The sequence below is a fragment of the Oncorhynchus nerka genome, linkage group LG16 (genome assembly GCF_034236695.1).
Source record: "Oncorhynchus nerka isolate Pitt River linkage group LG16, Oner_Uvic_2.0, whole genome shotgun sequence".
In the NCBI taxonomy this organism is placed as follows: Eukaryota; Metazoa; Chordata; class Actinopteri; order Salmoniformes; family Salmonidae; genus Oncorhynchus; species Oncorhynchus nerka.
This window is the reverse complement of record NC_088411.1, coordinates 35,454,557-35,476,395: the sequence shown is the minus strand read 5'-3', so window position 1 is coordinate 35,476,395 and position 21,839 is coordinate 35,454,557. Positions and strand designations below refer to the sequence as shown.

General features: G+C 40.0%; 1 protein-coding gene across 2 annotated transcripts; it reads right to left on the bottom strand.

Moving 5' to 3' along the window:
• Positions 1–1,767: 1,767 nt before the first annotated feature.
• LOC115144434 (RUN and FYVE domain-containing protein 2-like) lies at positions 1,768–20,869 on the bottom strand. 2 transcript variants are annotated; one of them, XM_029685481.2, is made up of 19 exons: positions 20,703–20,869; positions 19,651–19,783; positions 17,622–17,795; positions 17,214–17,331; positions 12,861–12,962; positions 12,253–12,376; positions 11,816–11,880; positions 9,996–10,061; positions 9,234–9,303; positions 9,033–9,134; positions 8,783–8,899; positions 8,313–8,480; positions 8,083–8,180; positions 6,244–6,363; positions 5,810–5,939; positions 5,567–5,661; positions 5,215–5,263; positions 4,976–5,056; positions 1,768–4,779 (listed from the first exon to the last, which is right to left on the bottom strand). In XM_029685481.2, exons 2-19 carry the CDS (start codon positions 19,724–19,726, stop codon positions 4,636–4,638), a joined length of 1,899 nt encoding a protein of 632 aa, XP_029541341.1. In that variant the 5' UTR covers positions 19,727–19,783; positions 20,703–20,869; the 3' UTR covers positions 1,768–4,635. The 2 variants fall into 2 exon arrangements, with proteins under 2 accessions (XP_029541341.1, XP_029541340.1); XM_029685480.2 differs by lacking the exons at positions 19,651–19,783; positions 20,703–20,869 and adding an exon at positions 18,620–19,124.
• Positions 20,870–21,839: the final 970 nt, after the last annotated feature.

Here is a 21,839-nt window from a genome sequence, read left to right as displayed (position 1 = left end):
AAGAATATATGCAAATTGGCCCATAACTCTACCTATACAACAAAATAGGCCTAGGATTATACATTCTTTAAGAATTTAAAATTACAATTTTCAAGGACCTGTTTTATACAATTGTATAATTTATTGAATAATGTGGACATACCTGACTAAATAAATAGAAAACATGAACTCATTACCTTGACGCCTTCTTTCTTAAATCTAAGGAGGCCGTGCTGTCAACCATTCAATCAATCAAATGTATTTATAAATCCCTTCTTACATCAGCTGATGTCACAATGTGCTGTACAGAAACCCAGCCTAAAACCCCAAACAGCAAGCAATGCAGGTGTAGAAGCACGGTGGCTAGGAATTCTCCCTAGAAAGGCCAGAACCTAGGAATAAACCTAGAGAGGAACCAGGCTATGAGGTGTGGCCAGTCCTCTTCTGGCTGTGCTGGTGGAGATTATAAAAGAACATGGCCAAGATGTTCAAATGTTCATAGATGACCAGCAGGGTCAAAAATAATAATATAAATTTCAATCAAGCAGAAAACAACAGATGATCAACATCAATTCACTAGGGATATTTTTAGAAATAGGGCCTAACATAGAATAATGTGGACGTTGTGTTGTTATGCGTTAATAACATTTAGACTACATTACCCAGCAGGCTAGGCGGATGGTTAAATAATGCCTTGCATGGCTAAACATGGAGTTTTCTAGCTGAAGTATATGTTCATTAAAAGTAGTTAAACCTACGCCCCAGTTTGTCATTATATAAGGAATAAACATAACAGACGTGCCTGACTAAATAAATTGGATGCATGCATGTCGATTTTCTGAAGCCTATTGTGGCTGAAGCAGGCACAGATAATACATCCATGAATAGCCATAGCATTAATCTCACCATTTCACTCTCACCGTTGCTGTTTTTATAACGAGAAAGCGACCAAAAACTTGTTGTTGAAGCCAACATGTTGTTGTCCTCATAATAACCGCACATGGTTTTACCGCAACAGAGTAAGTAGCACAACACCCTTCAATTGAAGCAGCAGGAAACAAAGGAAAGTGGCCACATCTCTCACAAAAACAGATCAAAATTGAAATCATGCATCATTATAAGGCAGCAGGAGAACTTTTCAAGTACCAAATTGAGGAAATATTTACATTTTCAAGGTGGGCATATTTCCAGAAATACTTAAGTAAAAATACTTTAAAGTACTACTTTTTTTGGGGGGGGGGGGGATATCTGTACTTTACTATGTATATTTTGGACAACTTTTACATCACTACACTACTTTTTACATTTTCCCTGACATCCAAAATTATTCCTTACATTTTGAATGCTTAGCAGGACAGGGAAATTGTCCAATTCACACACTTATCAAGATAACATCCCTGGTCATCACCACTGTCACTGATCTGGCAGACTCACTAAACACACATGCTTCATTTGTAAAGGATGCCTGAGTGTTGGAGTGTGTCCCTGGCTCTCTGTAAATAAATTAATACAAGAAAATGGTGCCGTCTGCTTTGCTTTATATAAGGCATTTGAAATTATGTATACTTTTACTTTTGATACTTAAGTATATTTTAGCAATTACACTTAAGTACTTATACTTTATATAGCAATTATACTTAAGTAGCCTACTGTATACATCACATAAAAGTATAGCATTGTACAGAAAAAAACTATAAATTGTGTCCGTAAAACCAGGGTCCAGTCTACTCACTAGAGTCCCTAGAATACAAAAACAGAGGAGTTAATAAAAAGCCAGGTCAAAGGAAGTGTTGCTGGTCTTTTGTATTTATTATGGATCCCCTACTCTTCCTGGGCTCCGGCAAAATGGAGGCAGTTATGCAATTTTAAAAACATTACATTCACAGAATTCACAACTGTGGTCAAACAGCTTAAAGTGGGGCTTAATGAAAACAGTAAGCTTAAAAGAAAATACTTGAGTCATTGCTAGCACAGGGGGTCAATGTTCGAGTGAGGGGGGGTGTCGTGTCAGAGAAGAGTCCAAAGTGTAAAACTGTACATGTTTAGAGATCACGTAGCCCTCCCCACCTCTCCCTGCCTTAAAGTATATTCCCCACACATTTGCAAGAGCTGTTTTCACAAATCAGACAAGATGCGTGTGTGGCAGGCCCTATTCAGGTGATCGTTGTCGTAGAATGGTGCAGTGGGTATTGTGTAATATTTTCATGGAAAATCTACCTTGAATTTACAAGCAGAGTCCACTCTAATGACCATATCATACAGTGCCGTGAAAAAGTCATTTCCCCCTCTCAGATTCTCTATTTTTGCATATTTCTTTATATTGAATGTTATCAGATCTCCAACCAAAACCTAATATTAGATAAAGGGAACCCGAGTTTACAAATAACAAAGTTATGCATCACCCAATGCCCCTGTGTGAATGGCCCCTTACACTCAATAACTGGTTGTGCCACCTTTAGCAGCAATGACTCCAACCAAACGCTTCCTGCAGTTATTGATCAGTCTTTCACATCGTTGTGGAGGAATGTTGGCCAACTCTTGCATGCATTTTTCTTTTTCGAAAATGGTATTTTAGTAAATACTTTAACACTTATTTTTCTTAAACTGCATTGTTGGTTAAGGGCTAGTAAGCACTTTACTGTAAGGTTGTATTTGGCGCATGTGACAAGTCAAATTTGATTTGAACTGCTTTAACTCAGCGACATTTGTGGGTTTTCAAGCATTAACTGCTCGTTTCAAGTCCTGCCATATCTCAACTGATTAGGTCTGGACTTTGACTAGGCCATTCCAAAACATCAAATGTGTGGCTTTTTAGACATTTTCATGTAAACTTGCTTGTGTTTTGGATCATTGTCTTGCTGCATGACCCAACTGCGCTTCTGCTCACAGATAGATGGCCTGACATTCTCCTGTAGAATTATCTGATACGGAGCTTAATTCATGGTTCCTTCTATTAAGGCAAGTCATCCAGGCCCCGAGGCAGCAAAGCATCCCCAAACCATCACACTACCACCACCATGCTTGCATAATGGGACCCCATGTCATCCCAAAAGTTAAACTTTTGAATCATCTGTCCATAGAACATTCTTCCAAGAGTCTTGATTTTTTAAAATCTTACCTTTATTTAACTAGGCAAGTCAGTTAAGAACAAATTCTTATTTTAAATAACGGCCTAGGAACAGTGGGTTAACTGCCTGTTCAGGGGCAGAACGACAGATTTGTACCTTGTCAGCTCAGGGGTTTGAACTTGCAACCTTCCAGTTACTAGTCCAACGCTCTAACAACTAGGCTGCCGCTCCAAAATGATGATCATCCAGGTGCTTCTTGGCAAACTTAAGTCAACTTTTTGGATGAAATGGGTCCCATTATGTCTGGCGAAAAACGAACACAGTAAGAACCTCATACCAACGGTCAAGCATGGTGGTGGTAGTGTGATGGTTTGGGGATGCATTGCTGCCTCAGGACCTGGACAACTTTGATGCACTGCAAAGTAACTGGCATCTAGTGAACAAGAGAATATATTGAAAACTGATAAGGCACACAGGATATATTTTGATTATGTGAGATGTACCATATCCATTTATTTTTAATGAAAAGTATTCATTCCAGTTTTGGAAAATTATACATTGAAACACACTGTTTTGCTGATTGAATACAAAACAAAATATACAGCAAGTGTATAATTTGGTAAACACAAATTAATGTACAGTACATCTGAAATTATTTGTCACTTTGATACAAGATTTTAAACTTGTATGACAAATATTCAAATAAAATGTGCAGAAAAATAACAAATACTCTGAAATGAAATATTTTTTCCACTTTATAAAAATAAATACAAGATGGGTATGTTTGCAAACGTAATCATTTGCTACTTTAGGTAGCTATAGTATATTTTTATGATAATAATAGTTATTGTTAAGTTAATAAATAATTAGACCTACTTAAGTTAATATTGTGTTTTTCAGTCAGTAATCAAAAGTACAACATATACATTTGCTGTGCTGTTTCATGTAGTTTCTTCTTCTTCTTCATAACCAAGGCAGCATTGGGAACATTAGTGCTTTTGGTAAACATACTTCTGAAATGTGCCTGCATTCTATCATGCAGAAACAAATCTGTGAAAGGTACTCATTCAGTATTTTGGCTTATTAGAGGCACGTGTGAATTACAACAGGTAAGACCATCCACATTCAAGTGAAATAACACGACTCAACAAAACCAAAATATGATTATGTCCAATGACTCCACGGCTTATGACAACAGGCTTAACCACTGTATTCCTCTGTCCGTAGAGAAACATACTTTGCATCGTCTCTTGATATTCTTACTGCAGATTTAGAACGATATGCTCAGTTGCCCACATGGTTTTAGTCTATTGTGGAGACAGGCAGCCCAATTCTGATCTTCTGCCCAATTATTGGCAAAATATCTGATATGATTGGTCAAAAGTGAGAGAAAAAACATCAGAATTGTGCTGTCTATCTAAAACGCAGCCTTAGTGTCATATAAGTGTCACAGATATAACATCTCAAATCTCATGTTACACAAAGGACAACACCTAGGAGAACATGAATGCTTGATACCTGATAACAGTCACACAAACTCAGAGGGGGGGCTAAGTAAAAGCTGTGGATGGGGCTGAAAGGAGGCATCTCATGTGGCATTTGAGGAACAGCGTTGGAGAAGAAGGGCGTGGCACGTATCACAGACCCTCACTGGTTTTGGCGAGGCAGGGAGGGGCAGCTCGTTGTCAGAGCAGGCATTGCAGAAGATCTCCCCACAGTTTCTACAGTGGTGCTAGAGAAATGAGACGCATGGAAAACACAAATCAGCTAACCTAGGCAAGAAGTACACCACAAGGAAAAGATATGCGTTATGGTTTGCATAGTTTTACAATTAGAATGGCAACTATGTCACATCTTTTTGTGTTGCATGCTGGTTAAGCACTGTCCCAATTAATTTCACACAAAAAATGTAATGAGTTTAACCTAACCTTTCTCCGAGAGATGGAGAACTCCTTCTCACACAGTTTACAGATGTTGGCGTCTTTGTCCTTCAGCCAGATCTGGCCCCCCTGGAATATTTGATTGTAAGATAGGCGACTCGTGGAACAGCATGGTCCAAGGTTAACATGCATGTTAGTAGATCAGTTGTTTTCATAAGAACAAAAAAATGGTCTGATTGGACTGAACTTTCACTTGAATAACAACGTAGACCTCAAGAGAAACTTACCTGAAGAGCTTTATTGGCCTCTTTTATGTCCTCGATTTTAAGTTTTGATCTGTGTTAAGAATAAGAAAAGCCAGGCATCAGTTTACAGAGTTCACGTCTCTCAATTTATCCTAAAAGGAACTTTGCAACAGTATGTGCACTAACTAAGGCCAAGAGGCATATAAAAGGATCATGGATGTGATTATAGTCCCTCCTCCACAACATAAAAGCATGTTGCTCCTTTCCACTCCTTTCTGAAAAGGTACATTGAGATTGCTCTAACGGATGTGGGTAAGAGGGTGCATTCCTTTTTGAAAGACAGACCGTGTTAAATAAAAACACATAAAATGAGGAGTTTAAAATAGACAAGTACTCGCTAAGTTTGCATCCCAGCTCCTCCAGGGCCTGTTCCTGTTCGTCACATATTCCAGTCAGCTGGCTGTTTTCATCCTGCAGCCTGTGGAACTCCTGGAGAAAAACATGTCAAATACATCAGTCCACTGTGTGTAAATATACTCTGTGACACAACGTCAAATGGAAAATATGTTGAACTTGAACATGATATTTTTTAAATGCCACAATGTCACAAAAAGCCCTACGAGGAACCCTCACAAACCTTTTTAAGTCCATTTATTTGCTGGGCTTCAGCACTGAGCTGGGCGACGATGTCTCGTTCCCTCTCCAGGTTGTTTTGTAAGGTCTGCTGCCACTCCTTCTCAATCTTTAGGTCTGTCTCCAGCTGCAACCTACAACAGGAACAACATCCCGGATAACTCTATTCAGTCTGTATCGCTAAAGATTGGCGCTAAACATTTAAAAGTCATTTCCAACTGAGTCGACATTTGTAGCGTTTACCATGAAGGCACTCTCCGCTAGCATGGGAACACTGCCTTTAAATTTCAAATCACACTGTAATGCTGAATTTCTGCGATACAGAATGAATAGAGCCCCAAATCTTCATTTTGGTACAGAGACAAACAATATATTTATTATATAGAAGGATCAAGTGCTAAGAGCTGCTGTAAATATACCGTATGGATGCGTTCTTACCTCTGCTTCTCTCTCTGGGCTATCTGCATTTGGAGGCTGTCGGCTTTGTTGACAAAGTCCTGCTTGAATTTGCGCGTTCCATCTTCTGCGGTCCAGCGGTCCCGATCAACCTCCTGTAATCTGGTGTAATTCAAACCAACTGGGTAAAACTGAGGCTCCAATCACAAGGAAAAAGGGGTGCAGGGGATTGGGATGCAATGGGACAAACTGGCAAAAGAAAAGGGGGAGGCCAAACATCTACAGGCAGACCATTCTGAAGAGAAGATGGCCAAACATCTACAGGCAGGCCATTCTGAAGAGAATATGGCCAGACATCTACAGGCAGACCATTCTGAAGAGAATATGGCCAAACATCTACAGGCAGACCATTCTAAAAGAGAAGATGGCCAAACATCTACAGGCAGACCATTCTGAAGAGAAGATGGCCAAACATCTACAGGCAGACCATTCTGAAGAGAAGATGGCCAGACATCTACAGGCAGACCATTCTGAAGAGAAGATGGCCAAACATCTACAGGCAGACCATTCTAAAAGAGAAGATGGCCAGACATCTACAGGCAGACCATTCTAAAAGAGAAGATGGCCAGACATCTACAGGCAGACCATTCTAAAAGAGAAGATGGCCAGACATCTACAGGCAGACCATTCTAAAAGAGAAGATGTCCAGACATCTACAGGCAGACCATTCTAAAAGAGAAGATGGCCAGACATCTACAGGCAGACCAATCTGAAGACAGTTTGAAGACAGTTTGTAACATTTCTATGGACACAATCAGGGAGCTGATTTAACGCTGGCAATTATTTTTAAAGATTCATTCCACGACCACAATTTCAAAACATCTAACTTTATTATTTCATGTGATAAAAGACAATTATTATACTTTTTATTGGCTATAATGAGTAGAGTATTTGCTCTTACAGATATGTTTGAGTGTATTAGTTATTACAGTACCACAATAACAGGATGCACTACAAAACTTCATTTAGTGAAAGAAGCTCGTCTTAACATTAGACTGATTAAAAAACCAACAAACTTTTTAAGAATAGTCAACCCATTACTTTACGATACTGCATATGAACAAATCCCCTGCCTAGTGTTTGTTGAGAGTTAGTGGTTGTGTTTGAATGCTCAGAAAGAGATGTCTTTAACAAGCTTGTATTGGTGCTCAGTGTCTGCGCTGGCACATTTTACGAATGACATGGCGAGCGTTCGCGTCTGGCTTAGCAAATCTTTATCACTATTGAGACCAAGTAGACAAAACAGGAAGTGTATCGATGTAGAAATATGTATGAAATTATACGTATGAGGGTAAAAGATCAATGTAGAAATATGTATGAAATGAAACATGAGGGTAAAAAAATGGAAGCAATAAAAGACAAGGAAAAGAAAAGAGAAATAGGAAGTCAATATCAGGGAACTTCCATTTGACCAAAATAAATAAGAAATTGTTAAGCAAAATATTCTCATAAAAATATCACAAAGAAGATGGCGTTAAACAAATGGAAGAGAAAGGGAGAGATGGTCCATGTTGACTGAGACACGACAAAGCTACGGTCACACAACACAACACAACAAGACTACAGCCAAGTCAATGCTCCAAAATGGATTTGTAATAATGGTAAAACATACATAACAATACACCTACATGCAAAAAGAGAAAATACTCTGCATGCCACTGGGCCAGTTTCCTGCACACAGATTAAGCCTAGTCCCAGACTATACATCTCCATTGAAAGTACTTTTTAGTCCAGGGAAAGGTTTACTCTGTGTCCAGGAAACCGGGCCTTAAATATTACCTTCAAATAATTTAAGAGGATATTTTAAGTCAACTCCCTTACCTTTGTTCCAGCTGTTTCATGGTTGCTGTGATTTGATTGGTCTTCTCCTCCAAACGAGTGATCATGTCGTTCTTCTGTTTCATGCCGTCATCGGAAGTCTGGTGGACAACACAGCAAAGCCATCAGATCAGTATAGTCACTGGAACATAACCTGATAACATAAACAACATAGCAACTCTATATGCACAAAAGCACCAGCAAAATCCGCCACACAAAAAGTTCCACGGCACCTGCATTTTTGAGTACATTTCCACGTTGATGGCCTTGACTTCGTCCAGCTGGTGGCGGAGGCCGATCAGTGTGTCCTGCTTTTCGTGGATGTCCTTCTCCAACAGTTTCATGGCCAGATCCATTTCCTGCTTCATGCTCACCTGCACCACCAACTCATTCTCCACATCCTACAGCGGGGGGACAAGGAGAACAGCTGTCCGTCACCCCAAATCCTGCTCAACTGTAAAGCACTGACCTTTCTCACACAGACCATACTACTAAATGCTCATTACAACCAAAGAAGACCATTTCAGAATTCTGCATTGGCTTATGTTGGCAATGTTTCCTCTATTGTAAAGGTGAGAGTCTCCCCTTTCTACATTAGCTGCTTCCTCTGCCTAGAAAAAAAACATTGGCTTCAATGGGTTTCAACTGAAAATGTGCCCCATATAGAAAAATGATCAAGAGGAAATGCTGGATGACGACAGACCTGGCGTAGTTGACACTCCTCCCTGAGCTGCTTCCTGGCCTCGTTGTACATCTCGTCCAGGCCCTGCCTCGACTTCTTGTAGGTGTCCAGCTCCACGTCCACGTCCACCTGGGTCACCTGACAGACAGTGACACAGAGGTGACATTAGTGGATTAGACCAAACCCACAATACCACAAACACTACAAATGAGGAACAAGGTTCTACAGTTGACTGACACGGCGAGAGAACAGGACATTGTAAAAAGCATACCTCAAGTTGCTGCTGAGCTTTCATGAGAATAATAGTGTTCTCATTTCTAAGCTGATGATTCTCCTCTTGTAGTTTGATTATGTTGTTTTTTGCAATCGCCAGCTACAATGAAAAGAAGTTCAAATGAATACCAAATCAGATGTATAAAATGGTAAAAGATTCGTAATGTTAGTACTGTACTAATGAGAGACTTTGCCATACCTCCTCAATGAGTTTAGAGTTTGATTTCTCCAAGTTTTCGACCCTCCCTTGTAAGCCGTGTACTGAAGAGCTGTGCCAAAGATACAAGTGCTAATTTAGTGCCATTTCATAGTCTCTCCCAACAGGTGCTAATTTAGTGCCATTTCATAGTCTCTCCCAACAGGTGCTAATTTAGTGCCATTTCATAGTCTCTCCCAACAGGTGCTAATTTAGTGCCATTTCATAGTCTCTCCCAACAGGTGCTAATTTAGTGCCATTTCATAGTCTCTCCCAACAGGTGCTAATTTAGTGCCATTTCATAGTCTCTCCCAACAGGTGCTAATTTAGTGCCATTTCATAGTCTCTCCCAACAGGTGCTAATTTAGTGTCCATTTCATAGTCTCTCCCAACAGGTGCTAATTTAGTGCCATTTCATAGTCTCTCCCAACAGGTGTTTGAAGAAGCACACTGCTCAAAGTATCGCAGGTTTAAAACAGACTTCAAAAAAGGTCCTCACAAAACACAAGTACTTTCATTGTCTTTTAGAATTACATTTCCTGCAGTTGAACTAGTGAGCTTGAGTTCTTTAGAGGTTGAGCAATGAGTGTAAGACTATAGAAGAGAAGAGACACCTTTATTTGCGTAACCAGTGCCAACAACTTGGTCTAAATAAGAGCTTCCTCAGCAAAAAAACACAGTTGAGCGATTATCAAACACACACAAACAAACAAAAAACAATCACAATGATACAGTATGGTAAAGAAAAAATATTAAAGTACTTACTTAAGCTGCCTGTTTAATTCTTCAACGTAGTTCTTCTGGTCCAGGATGGCTGCTATTTGACCATTTCTATTGGGAAAACAAATCATGGAAGATAAATCAGAAGAGAGAACATTTATGTTCGAAAGTGTTAAGTATTTTGATATACAGTTGAAGTCGGAAGTTTAAATACACCTTAGCCAAATACATTTAAACTCAGTTTTTCACAATTCCTGACACTTAATCGTAGTAAAAATTCCCTATCTTAGGTCAGTTAGGATCACCACTTTATTTTAAGAATGTGAAATGTCAGAATAATAGTAGAGAGAACGATTTATTTCAGCTTTTATTTCTTTCATCATTTGGTAGCATTGCCTTTAAAATTGTTTAACTTGGGTCAAACATTTCAGGTAGCCTTCCACAAGCTTCCCACAATAAGTTGGGTGAATTTTGGCCCATTCCTCCTGACTGAGCTGGTATAACTAAGTCAGGTTTGTAAGGCCTCCTTGCTCGCAAACGCTTTTTCAGTTCTGCCCACAAATTTTCTATGGGATTGAGGTCAGGGCTTTGTGATGGCCACTCCTATACCTTGTCTTTGTTGTCCTTAAGCCATTTTGCAACAACTTTGGAAGAATGCTTGGGGTCATTGTCCATTTGGAAGACCCATTTGTGACCAAGCTTTAACTTCCTGATGTCTTGATGTTGCTTCAATATATCCACATCATTTTCCTCCCTCATGACACCATCTATTTTGTGAAGTGCATCAGCCCCTCCTGCAGCAAAGCACCCCCACAACATGATGCTGCCACCCCCGTACTTCACGGTTGGGATGGCGTTCTTCGGCTTGCAAGCCTCCTCTTTTTCCTCCAAACGTAACGATGGTCATTATGGCCAAACTGTTCCATTTTTGTTTCATCAGACCAGAGGACATTTCTCCAAAAAGTACAATCTTTGTCCCCATGTGCAGTTGCAAACCGTAGTCTGGCTATTTTATGGCGGTTTTGGAACAGTGGCTTCTTCCTTGCTGAGCGGCCTTCAGGTTGTCGATATAGGATTTGTTTTACTGTGGATATAGAAACTTTTTTACCTGTTTCCTCCAGCATCTTCACAAGGTCCTTTGCTGTTGTTCTGGGATTGATTTTCACTTTTCGCACAAAAGTACGTTAATCTATAGGAGACAGAACACATCTCCTACCTGAGTGGTATGACAGCTGCGTGGTCCCATGGCGTTTATACTTGCGTACCATTGTTTGTTCAGATGAACGTGGTACCTTCAGGCGTTTGGAAATTGCTCCCAAGGATGAACCAGACTTGTTGAGGTCCACAATTTGTTTTCTGAGGTCTTGGCTGATTTCTTTTGATTTTCCCATGATGTCAAGCAGTGGCACTGGGTTTGAAGGTAGGCCTTGAAATACATCCACAGATACACCTCCAATTGACTCAAATTATGTCAATTAGCCGATCAGAAGCTTCTAAAGCCATGACATAATTGTTCAAGCTGTTTAAAGGCACAGTCAACTTAGTGTATGTAAACTTCTAACCCACTGGAATTGTGATACAGTGAATTATAAGTGAAATAATCTGTCTGTAAACAATTGTTGGAAAAATTACTTGTGTCATGCACAAAGTAGATGTCCTAACCGATTTGCCAAAACTATAGTTTGTTAACAGAAATTTGTGAAATGGTTGAAAAACAAGTTAATGACTCCAACCTAAGTGTATGTAAACTTCCAACTTCAACTGTACTTTTATCTTTCTCAGCGTATCCAAGACAATGTGTAGTAGTAGATATATTTTAATGGATATATTCCATCTCATTAAAGTAACAAGAGTATCTACTTTACCTTTCTTCACTTCTGTAGTCATCAATGTCATTTTTCAAGTACATGGAGAAGTCAATGACCCCAACCTATGAAATGTAAAATGTCACACAGCCAGTATGTTGAACATTTCTGCATAGACTTTGACCACTATATTCCTTCTCAAATTGGTCTGAGACAACTGGAGTATAAACTATGCTGCTACAATCTGAATAGACTTGAAGCACAGCTGAACAGTTTAGATTATACTAATTTGTTTGGGCTTTGACAGTTGTAGATACTAGTTTGATTAGTTTGTTGGGATGCGGCGAGTGCTCTCCACGAGGTGAAAGGAACGCAGATCCTGCGTCCGCGGGTAGGACCCTGAATAACATTGAGGTGTCCTCTCACTTGCCTATTTTAAAGGCTGTCATGGGGAATTTTAGAACAATGACTGAAGTGTGGTGGGGGGGGTGACTCACCTGTGTATCCAAGTCTTCTCCCTTGACACAAAGGTTGGCATCGATCACATTGAGTCCCACCAGCAGGCCAACGATGACAGCACCCTCCTCCTCTACCATCACAGCAGAATTCTCATAGAAATCACTGTGGGTGCAAAACGCCATATTTCACATCAAATCATCATCACATACAATGTTTACAAATTAATAACTAAAATATAGTTGTTGCATAAGTTCACTCCCTTTGTTTAAGCAAGCGCGGTCAAGTTAATAATGTTGCTGTGGATATTTTTTCCACTTTGACAGTGTTTTGTGTAGATCATTGACCATATTTTAAAAATGAAGTTTCACTTTTGTAACAAGAAAATGTGAAGCTTCAAGGGGGGGTGAATACTTAAGATAGGCACTGTATATACCATCACTGCTTATTCTAACAGTTTTCTTATAGAAAATAACTGACACCACTTCTACCCATCTGAAGGTATTAGCGTCTCGTCTGCTGAGAAGCTGATGGTGAACCACTACTGAGGAGGCTCTCTGTCTGCCGGCCCAAGGACTTGAATGGAGATGAAAATGTGTGTGAGAAAACCAGTGTGTGAGTGAGTTGAGACTGGGTGTCCTTCCAGTACCTTAGCAGGTCCTTTCTGGTGATCAGAAGGCGGAGGTAATCAGCCAGCCTCTTCTGCATCAGGGCTAGACGCAGCCAGGCCCGAGCTCTGCCCAGCGGAGTCCTACAATAACGGAACAAAAACTACAGCCAAACACTGTGTACTGTATGTGTTGACATTAGATGTGGCGTGCATGATTTATGATCGACATGCAAGTTGTTTTCATGTTTAACAGCCTGGCTGAGTCATCATCTTTATAGCACATGGAGGAAATTGTGTATGCTTGTTTTCCTAGGTTATAGAACATACAGTGCAAATTATTCAGACCCCTTCCCCTTTTCTCATTTTGTTAAGTTACAGCCTTATTCTAAAATGGATTGAATAATTTTCCCCCCTCATCGAATAATGTTGTTTACTCCATGTGTAACTCTGTGTTGTTGTCTGTTCACACTGCTATGCTTTATCTTGGCCAGGTCGCAGTTGTAAATGAGAACTTGCTCTCAACTTGCCCACCTGGTTAAATAAAGGTGAAATTTAAAACATTTAAAAATGACAAAGATTTTCTTTTTTTAATTTAAAAAAAAAATGTTGAAATTTTAAGCAAAAAAATTAAGTCTTCTGACCCTTTGCTATGAGATTCGAAATTGAGCTCAGGTGCATTCTGTTTCCATTGATCATCCTTAAGCTGTTTCTACAACTTGATTGGAGCCCACCTGTGTTATATATTCAATTGATAGGACATAGGGCTGTGGCGATTAAAACATTTTGTCAGCCGGAGATTGTCAAGCAAATAACTGTCGGTCTCACGGTAATTGACTGTTAATTAGCATAAACACATTTAGCATCTCCTGGCTTCCACACATAGCCTACAAGCCACTGACCTTTGGAACATCTACATTTTAAAAAGTCTAATAAATCCATGCAATATAGCCTTCACCTTCACAAGAAATCCATTATGTATTTTAGACAGGTCTAAAGAAGCATGAAATGAAAAAAATGTAGTCTATTTCAGAAGAACATAATAGCATACTCTGAGTTGTCCTTATGTTAGTTCCTGATCTGTCAAATGGCGTTGGGCTACACATGTTCATTTAGCAAACAAGATTTGCTTAGAAATCTGTGGCATTATTTTATAGTATGAAGAACAAAATTGAACAAATATGTTTTCTCCAACCGATTTGAGGGAGTGCGCAATTTTTGTTGAGCCGTTAACAAAGAAATAGGTACTCCTATATGCTTAAATTTAGAGTTATTAATATAACTTTAGTTGTTCTACAAACGTGGGGCTATATGTTTTGATTTGTAATACATTGTAAGGCTGCATGATGTGACTAATGATGATTTGAAAAAAGTCACTTGAAAAGGCATGAGCTCTGCTTTGTTTTTTTGCGCAGGCTGTACACACTTCGTCAGTCTCTCATTCACAATTTGAGAAGCACTTGATAATGTCTTTCAAGTGAAGACAGACACATCCAGGACGCAACTGCGTGAGTCCTTATCCAAATCTGAGGTGCATATTGAATATATTGCAAGAACTGTCCACATTTAGTTTTAGGCCTAACGAACAGCAAAAGCACTAGCCTATGTCAATCTACTATCCCCCATAGTACAACAGTTGACCTATTCTATTCTGTACGAGAAATAAATATTCCAAACATAGTCTGGGACAGTTGCGGGATGCGATAGATCCCAAATGAACACAACCACTAGCAATCAAAAAAAAAACTTGTTTTATGCAATGAGGCTGATGCAACAGATCAGAACATTTAGCTTAAAATGTTGATAAACTATCAGTCTATTTCTTCACATAATAAGCGCAGCAATGCGCACACGGCAGTAGGCTATAAAAGCAGATGTTGTTCTATTAACGGGAAAACACCATTATCAAAATGAACACAAATGTGAATATGCATGTAATGCTTTTATTATTAATGTGCATTTTTATGGTGAAAGTTATCTTCCCAGACCTTGAAACTCACGCGCTGCATACAGTATGTATGCCAGTTAGACTCTACACCTGTTGTAAAGCAGATTCATGTGCTTCATTTTAAAGAAGTTATTTGGCCACTTTAGTTGTGATTACAACCCTTATCAAAACATACAGGCCTATGGGCTATGCTACATGAGGTGTGCAACTATTATTTGAAAAAGTAGAAGGGGGAAAAAATGCACTTTTGCCTTAAGCTGGGCATCATTCACAAGTGATAGGCTAATATTGTCACCGATCACACTATTTCTTGATTTAATCTTGTCTTTGCATATACTAAATAATATATGTGTGAAATTTGTTTTGATTTAGAATGAACCACTATCATGCACCTGTCTCGAAGCAGGGGCAGGGGGGAAAAATACATGTAATCTCTGCACTTAAATAGCAAATGGAGGATGCTTTTCCTGTGGTTCATTTTCATGCCAGCTAGGTAGTCTATACTCCTGTTGTAAAGAGAAGCAATGTGATTAATATTTGCTTAATATTAGGAAAGTTGAGAAATAAATATAGTAGGCCTAGCCTATAGAAAACTGATGGGATCCTCCTCTTTTTAATAGAGGCCATCACTCGGTTCTCACACAATTGCATAGCCTATAGAATTGTTGCGCAACACGAGCTTATGGGCTCTCATGAAGTGTTTGATTAGATTTTAGATGACATTTGCATTGATGTCAGAGTGATTAGAGGGACAATAGAGTGCTGAGTACCAGTAAGTTTGGTAGGCTACTAATGACAATCAGCAGCATCAGAGCTTGGAGAAGTCTAATTACCGTGACTAAACGATCACATAGAATTTGACTAACTTCAGAACTCGTGACCGCTGGTGTGGTGGTATTACGGTCACCGCAGCCTAATTCCACATGATTTGGAAAGACACACACCTGTCTATATAAAAGGTCCCACAGTTGACAGTGCATGTCAGAGCAAAAACCAAGTCATGAGGTCGAAGGAATTGTCCGCAGAGCTCCGAGACAGGATTGATACAGGGAAGGGTACCAAAAAATGTCTGCAGCATTGAACACAGTGGCCTCCATCATTCCAGCTCTTGCTAGAGCTGGCCACACGGCCAAACTGAGCAATCGGGGCGAAGGGTCGTGGTCAGGGAGGTGACCAAGAAGCGGATGGTCACTGTCAGAGCTCCAGAGTTCCTCTGTGGAAATGGTAGGCAACCATCTCTGCAGCACTCTACCAATCAGGCCTTTATGGTAAAGTGGCCAGAGATCTGGAGTGGCCCAACCAGAGCCTGGAATTGAACCCGATCGAACATCCCTGGAGAGACCTGAAAATAGCTGTGCGGTGACCCGCACATCCAACCTGACAGAGCTTGAGAGAATCTGCAGAGAAGAATGGAAGAAACTCCTCAAATACAGGTGTGCCAAGCTTGTAGCGTCATACCCAAGAATAATCGCAGCCATAATCGCAGCCAAAGGTGCTTCAACGAAGTACTGAGTAAAGGGTCTGAATACCTGTGTAAATGTCATATTTCATTATTATTGTTGCTTTTTAATTAGCAAAAAAAATGAAAAACCTGTTTTTGCTTTGTCATTGCTGTGTGTAGACTGATGGGGGGGGATTATATTTAATCCATTTTAGAAAATGGCTGCAACGTAACACAATGTGGAAAAAGTCAAAGGGTCTGAATACTTTCCGAATGCACTGTATGTCTTAACCTTTCCATATGGGGTTCCCTTTATAATCTGGGCTGAAATTGTGCTTCACCAGAGTTTCAGTCTTAATGAAAAACATGAAGCGAAAGTACAAAAATACATTGAGGCACTTCCTTTTTCTGGCTCAAGTTTCTCTTTAGCATATCAGTGAACACAGGGATCCAATTAGGCCTAGTGCTTTTAAACTAGTAGTATACTTTCTGCTTGCAGTGAAGCGTAGTGGTCATTAGGGCCTACAAATGTAAACAAAACCAACGTGAACACAAAGTTCATAAAATATACATTTCTGAAAAGAAAATACACTGTTCTTCTGGTGAGCTCAAATGTGTCAACCCCTTAGTTAACTGAAAAACATGACAAACGAAAGCCAACATGTTTGGGCATGCCCAATTGCATTGGCCTGTTTGTCTTGTTCTTAGCTATTTCTAACTAAATGTCACGAAAATAAAGGCTCGATTCAATCCTTATCGCTGAAGATCAGCTTTACAGCGTGATTGACATTTAAAGCCAAGGCTCCCTCATTAGTGGAGACTGAATTCAAGGTAAATGCTGCATGTCGACTTAATCCGTAATTACCTTAAAACTTCAAGCGTGCTACATCGTTGAACTTCGGCGATACGGATTGAATCAAGCCCTAATCAAGAAGTTAATCTCTCCATTTTTCTACATAGAAATGTCAGCTACAGTCATCTCTCTCTCTCTCTTCTGGTACCATACTTTAGTCCTGGTAGGTCCCTGACGCTGGCTGCGATCTCTCCTGCCTCGGGACACAACTTCTCCACCATCTCCAGAGGACCCCACAGAGACTTGTTGTATCCAAGAAATGACTTCTTCACTGTGGGTGCAAGAATAAACATTGAGCCTTATCTCATGGGTAATGTTACACAACACAGTCGAGAAAGTATGTTGTTGCATCTTTAACAATCAAGAAAATAATGGGAAAGGGGAGATTATAGCATATTTATATATTCCGGCACGTCCTGCCAACAGGATGATACAGTATGTGTTGATTAATGAACATAACAAATCATTATGTAATAAAAATGTGTCCATGAGCTGATAGTGTCAACATTATGAATGGGATTCAACTAGTTCTGCACCATGGTAACGATGATAAGTGAATACCTCTGAGACCATGTTTGAGGCAGTGCTCCATGACAACGAAGAACTGCTGGAGTGGAGGGTAGTCGGAGTCCAGGGTGCGTCCAAAACTGAGGGCCGACTCGATCAGGCCTTTGATGCTGAGCTTGGCCATGTTCAGCAGGTTGGCTCTCTCCATCGCCATAGGGTCCCGCAGAGCTGGAGAGGGAAGGAAACAGACCCACATTTGGGACTGGTCAATTCAAACACTACCTATAGTATGTCAACAAAGAGCCATGCCATTATGTTTTGCATAGTGGTGCACACAAACATACAGCACATGTTGACATCTGTAATGCCCATCTACATTACGTCAATAAACAGTCATCAATTCATCATCTCACATTTCATAGTCCATTTCATAGTTCTCTGCAATATGTGTTGTATGTAGGCACGTTATTGGGTTTCATCCTGGCAAATAAATAACCTTTTCTGATCAACAAAATTTGTGATGAGTGTTTCATTACGATTTCTGATGGAACCAGAAGAAAACATTGTTCAGAAACAGATTTGCACTGGCCTTTAGCTGTAAATATGCAACTGACACATGGGGCAAATGATGCCATCTATCACGTTGCTATTCTGCTTCAGATCAGAGTCGTCAGTAGTTGAGAGATCTATTAATGTGCGTTACAGGCCTATTCCCACGCCACAAGGGAAGCAACTGGTCTGAATCACCCAAAGTAACTGCAGCAAGCATCGCATCTGGATCACGATATGAGCTCGGGGTGTGGTTCTAACTAGCTATTGGTTAATCACCATTTGACAGTGAATGAGTTGAATTGATAAGAGAATAATTCCAAACAGATTCTTCCGCCGATGCGTAAACTCACGCAGAAAAATAGATGCATGTCGCACAATCAACAATGACCGACACATATGCATTTGATACTGTAGCAACATGTATGGAGCAGGAACGGGATGACAGCTGTGTTGATCTATGCAAAATCAAACAACAAAACGAGCACATAAATCCAATTTACCTTGGGCACTCCATTCGTTTACAAAAGATGTGGGTTCCGCTACCTTCGCCAAAACATGACTGCTGCTTCCTGAAAAGGTCTCTGATGCTTTCCTGGCTAGTGCAAATATGGGGGCCTGCCATCTCCCGTCCCCGGCTCTCATGGTCGTGGACGTGGTGGTGCTAGCTTTTTCACCGGTCGATTTTTCTTCCTGAAACCTAAGGATTCCGAATACTTGAGACTTCTCTTTGTTGCTCTCTGCTTCAGCTAATGTAAGGTCGTGCTCTGCAGGTGTCGCCATCGTCGAAATATCATACGGACAATTCACCTGGCGACCATTGTTGCAGAAATGTCTGGGATAGCATTGCTAAACCATCCAATCCCAACACTATAATGCCTATCACATTTCGTCTACATTCTAAGTGTGAACGCCGCTTTCACAGTTATCAATGACAAATGACTATCCCTTATTCGCCGCAGAGTGTAAAGATCCTATGAAGCCGAATCCCTCAGGTCCGTATGGGAGGCGTCAAAAACGCACACAATGCACTACGTAATGGCGTGAGATACTTGGGATTCTGCTACCCTCTACCGCGGGCTGGAAGAAATCAAGTTATTTCTGCATACAATTTGAAGTACTGTATAATATAATGATATGGTATCAATTATTTAAATGGAGTAAAATAAAATATGATTTAAGTAATTAAATATTAATAAAACAATTAGTATACTTGCCTAGCTCTATACAGTGTTAAGAGAAAATAGAAGTGTTGATCAGACATGAATATTTCTTGTCATTAAAAGTTCACAGATATGAATAATCTTACTTAGTAATGAATGAAAAATGGTCACTAGATAAACTTGATGCATGTCCCTCCAAAGTTAATAAATTATCTGAAATTGATAGTTTTCATAATTCAATGGAGCATTTTAGTAGGATTCCAGTTTTTCCATGTCTGTGTCTGTAATTCTCAGTTTGAAAAAATAGTGTTGTGGCCAATTGTACCACAACATGATTGAGAAGAAATTGTAAGCTATCTGCTCTTGTTTACCTTGACTGTATGCAAGTCGCTCCATGCTCTCAGTATGAGTGATGCCCCAGCGATGTAAACTCTGAGGGGAATACATGGTGAAGATCACTTCAACCCAAGATGGTCCGGGGACCTGGACAAACAACTATTTAGTCTGCAGTAAGAGAGGAGAGAAGTCGAAGTGTTACACAAATACAGGGATGCCAACTGAGTGCCCACAGAGTGTCAGTTGGTCACAAACCAACATAAAACAGGAATATTCTGACGCAGTATAATGTGCACTTTATTGTCCTTAGTTTTGAATCTGGACCATAACACAGCATGTCATGAACTCATGGAGAGAGATAAACAAAATGATAAACAATGTAATAAATCTGAGCAATATGATTATAAATATGTTGGTCTTGGATCCATTAACTAAATAAGCTGAACATTGTTCCGTGGAACCATACAGATTCTATTAACTTGCCTATTCCATTTCCTGATTCTACAGTCGGAACAACCTTCTTATATTTTCAGAAGCAAGCAGGAACCAGGACTGTGGAGTCCATTGTCTCCACTGACAGTGTCAGTAACGTTTCTGCTGTTTTCCTGCTGATTTGCCAGTCAGTGCTGCACTATCATATGACTCTGATTTCCTGCGGCACCCTCCCGTTCTACCAGTTACACGTGGACTGAGATATGTCCTCTACACTCTGTAACATCCTCCCTGAGATGTATATTCTATACTGTAACATCCTCCCAGAGATATATATTCTATACTGTAACATCCTCCCTGAGATATATATTCTATACTGTAACATTTTCCCTGATATATATATATTCTATACTGTAACATCCTCCCTGAGATATATATTCTATACTGTAACATTTTCCCTGATATATATATATATATATTCTACACTATAACATCCTCCCTGAGAGATATATATATATTCTATACTATAACATCCTCCCTTCTGTGTTCTCTTGTAGAATGTTCCCTGAACATAAACTAATTAACATTATACACTAGTACTAAATGAACCGCTGGACTGTCTGTCTGGACTCTGATGAAAATAGTGCTGACTTACCTCAGGCAGAGCAACAATAGCAGCAGCACACTGCTTGGCTTGTTTCAGATGGGCTCAGACTGACTCAGTAACTCCAGATCTTGCCTGGCTGGGTTGGGGTATGTTGGGTGTGCTGCATTGGGCCTTGGTACTGAGGGAGCCTCATCCCTCTGCAGTCAGTCACAGGCAGAGAAGAGGGAATGTCGCCCAGTGGAACAACTCGGAGCACATAGTACACATACGGGCAGCAGATGAGAGGGGTCGATGAGGGCGGAGGAGGAGTCTCCTGTTTGAGGAGGGGCAGGAATGGTTCTGCTGATGGGGAGGAACAAGCCTACAAAGGCCGGCCAATCCCTGGCCTCCTGTAGTAAATGGAATGCAAAGACATTCAGGAAGTGGTTTAAGTGAGTGACCCCAAAGATGGTGGAAGAATTAAGATGTCCCACTCAGGCCTTTTACCATTAAAAAAGGTCAGTTCTCGTCTGCCTAACGGGGTGGGGTGGCTGTATATGAAGCAGAAATCATTTGGGAGTAGGATGTCTCGCTTCCTCTTCCGTCTCTGGTGACACCTCTGTTTGTATGAATGCATTACTAGCAAAATGCATGGAGTACATAGATTAAGATATATCAAGATGATCTCATCACCCAAGATGTATTTCAGTGATCATTCACAGTGACAAAAATGTATCAAATATTAATGTGGATATTACTTTCAAGTGACCATTCATTATTTAGTAATTAGTGATATATTTGTATTATTTAGAATGACATACAACATAACAAACTGCTGTTTTATGTTTAAATTTTTATTTTATTTTTTATTTCACCTTTATTTAACCAGGTAGGCTAGTTGAGAACAAGTTCTCATTTACAACTGCGACCTGGCCAAAAATGGTAATCCAACTGTCCGATCAGTAAAAATTTAATGTTTCATTGTCAGTCTTCTCGGGTAATCCAGAACTAAAATCTCACGTAATCAGTCAAATGTGTAGTCTGTCCACGAGAGATACCATTTTCTCATATGATGTTCTCTATTCTACCCAGAAGATGGCAGTATCTCCCAAGGCAAGAGTCGTGTTACCAGCTCCCTCCATTAGATTGAGAATCTGTTCAATTTGTATGAATAAAAGGAATGGACAGATCGTATTGTAATGTTTG

Bases quoted from the DNA above. Each gene is read 5' to 3' on its own strand.
- LOC115144434 (XM_029685480.2), bottom strand. From the start codon at position 18,899: ATGGCGACACCTGCAGAGCACGACCTTACATTAGCTGAAGCAGAGAGC. The intron at 11,881-12,252 runs GTGAGTCACCCC...TACATTTCATAG, and splicing joins GAGAAGACTTGGATACACAG to GTTGGGGTCATTGACTTCTC. The intron at 9,135-9,233 runs GTATGGCAAAGT...TTTTCATTGTAG, and splicing joins ACTCTAAACTCATTGAGGAG to CTGGCGATTGCAAAAAACAA.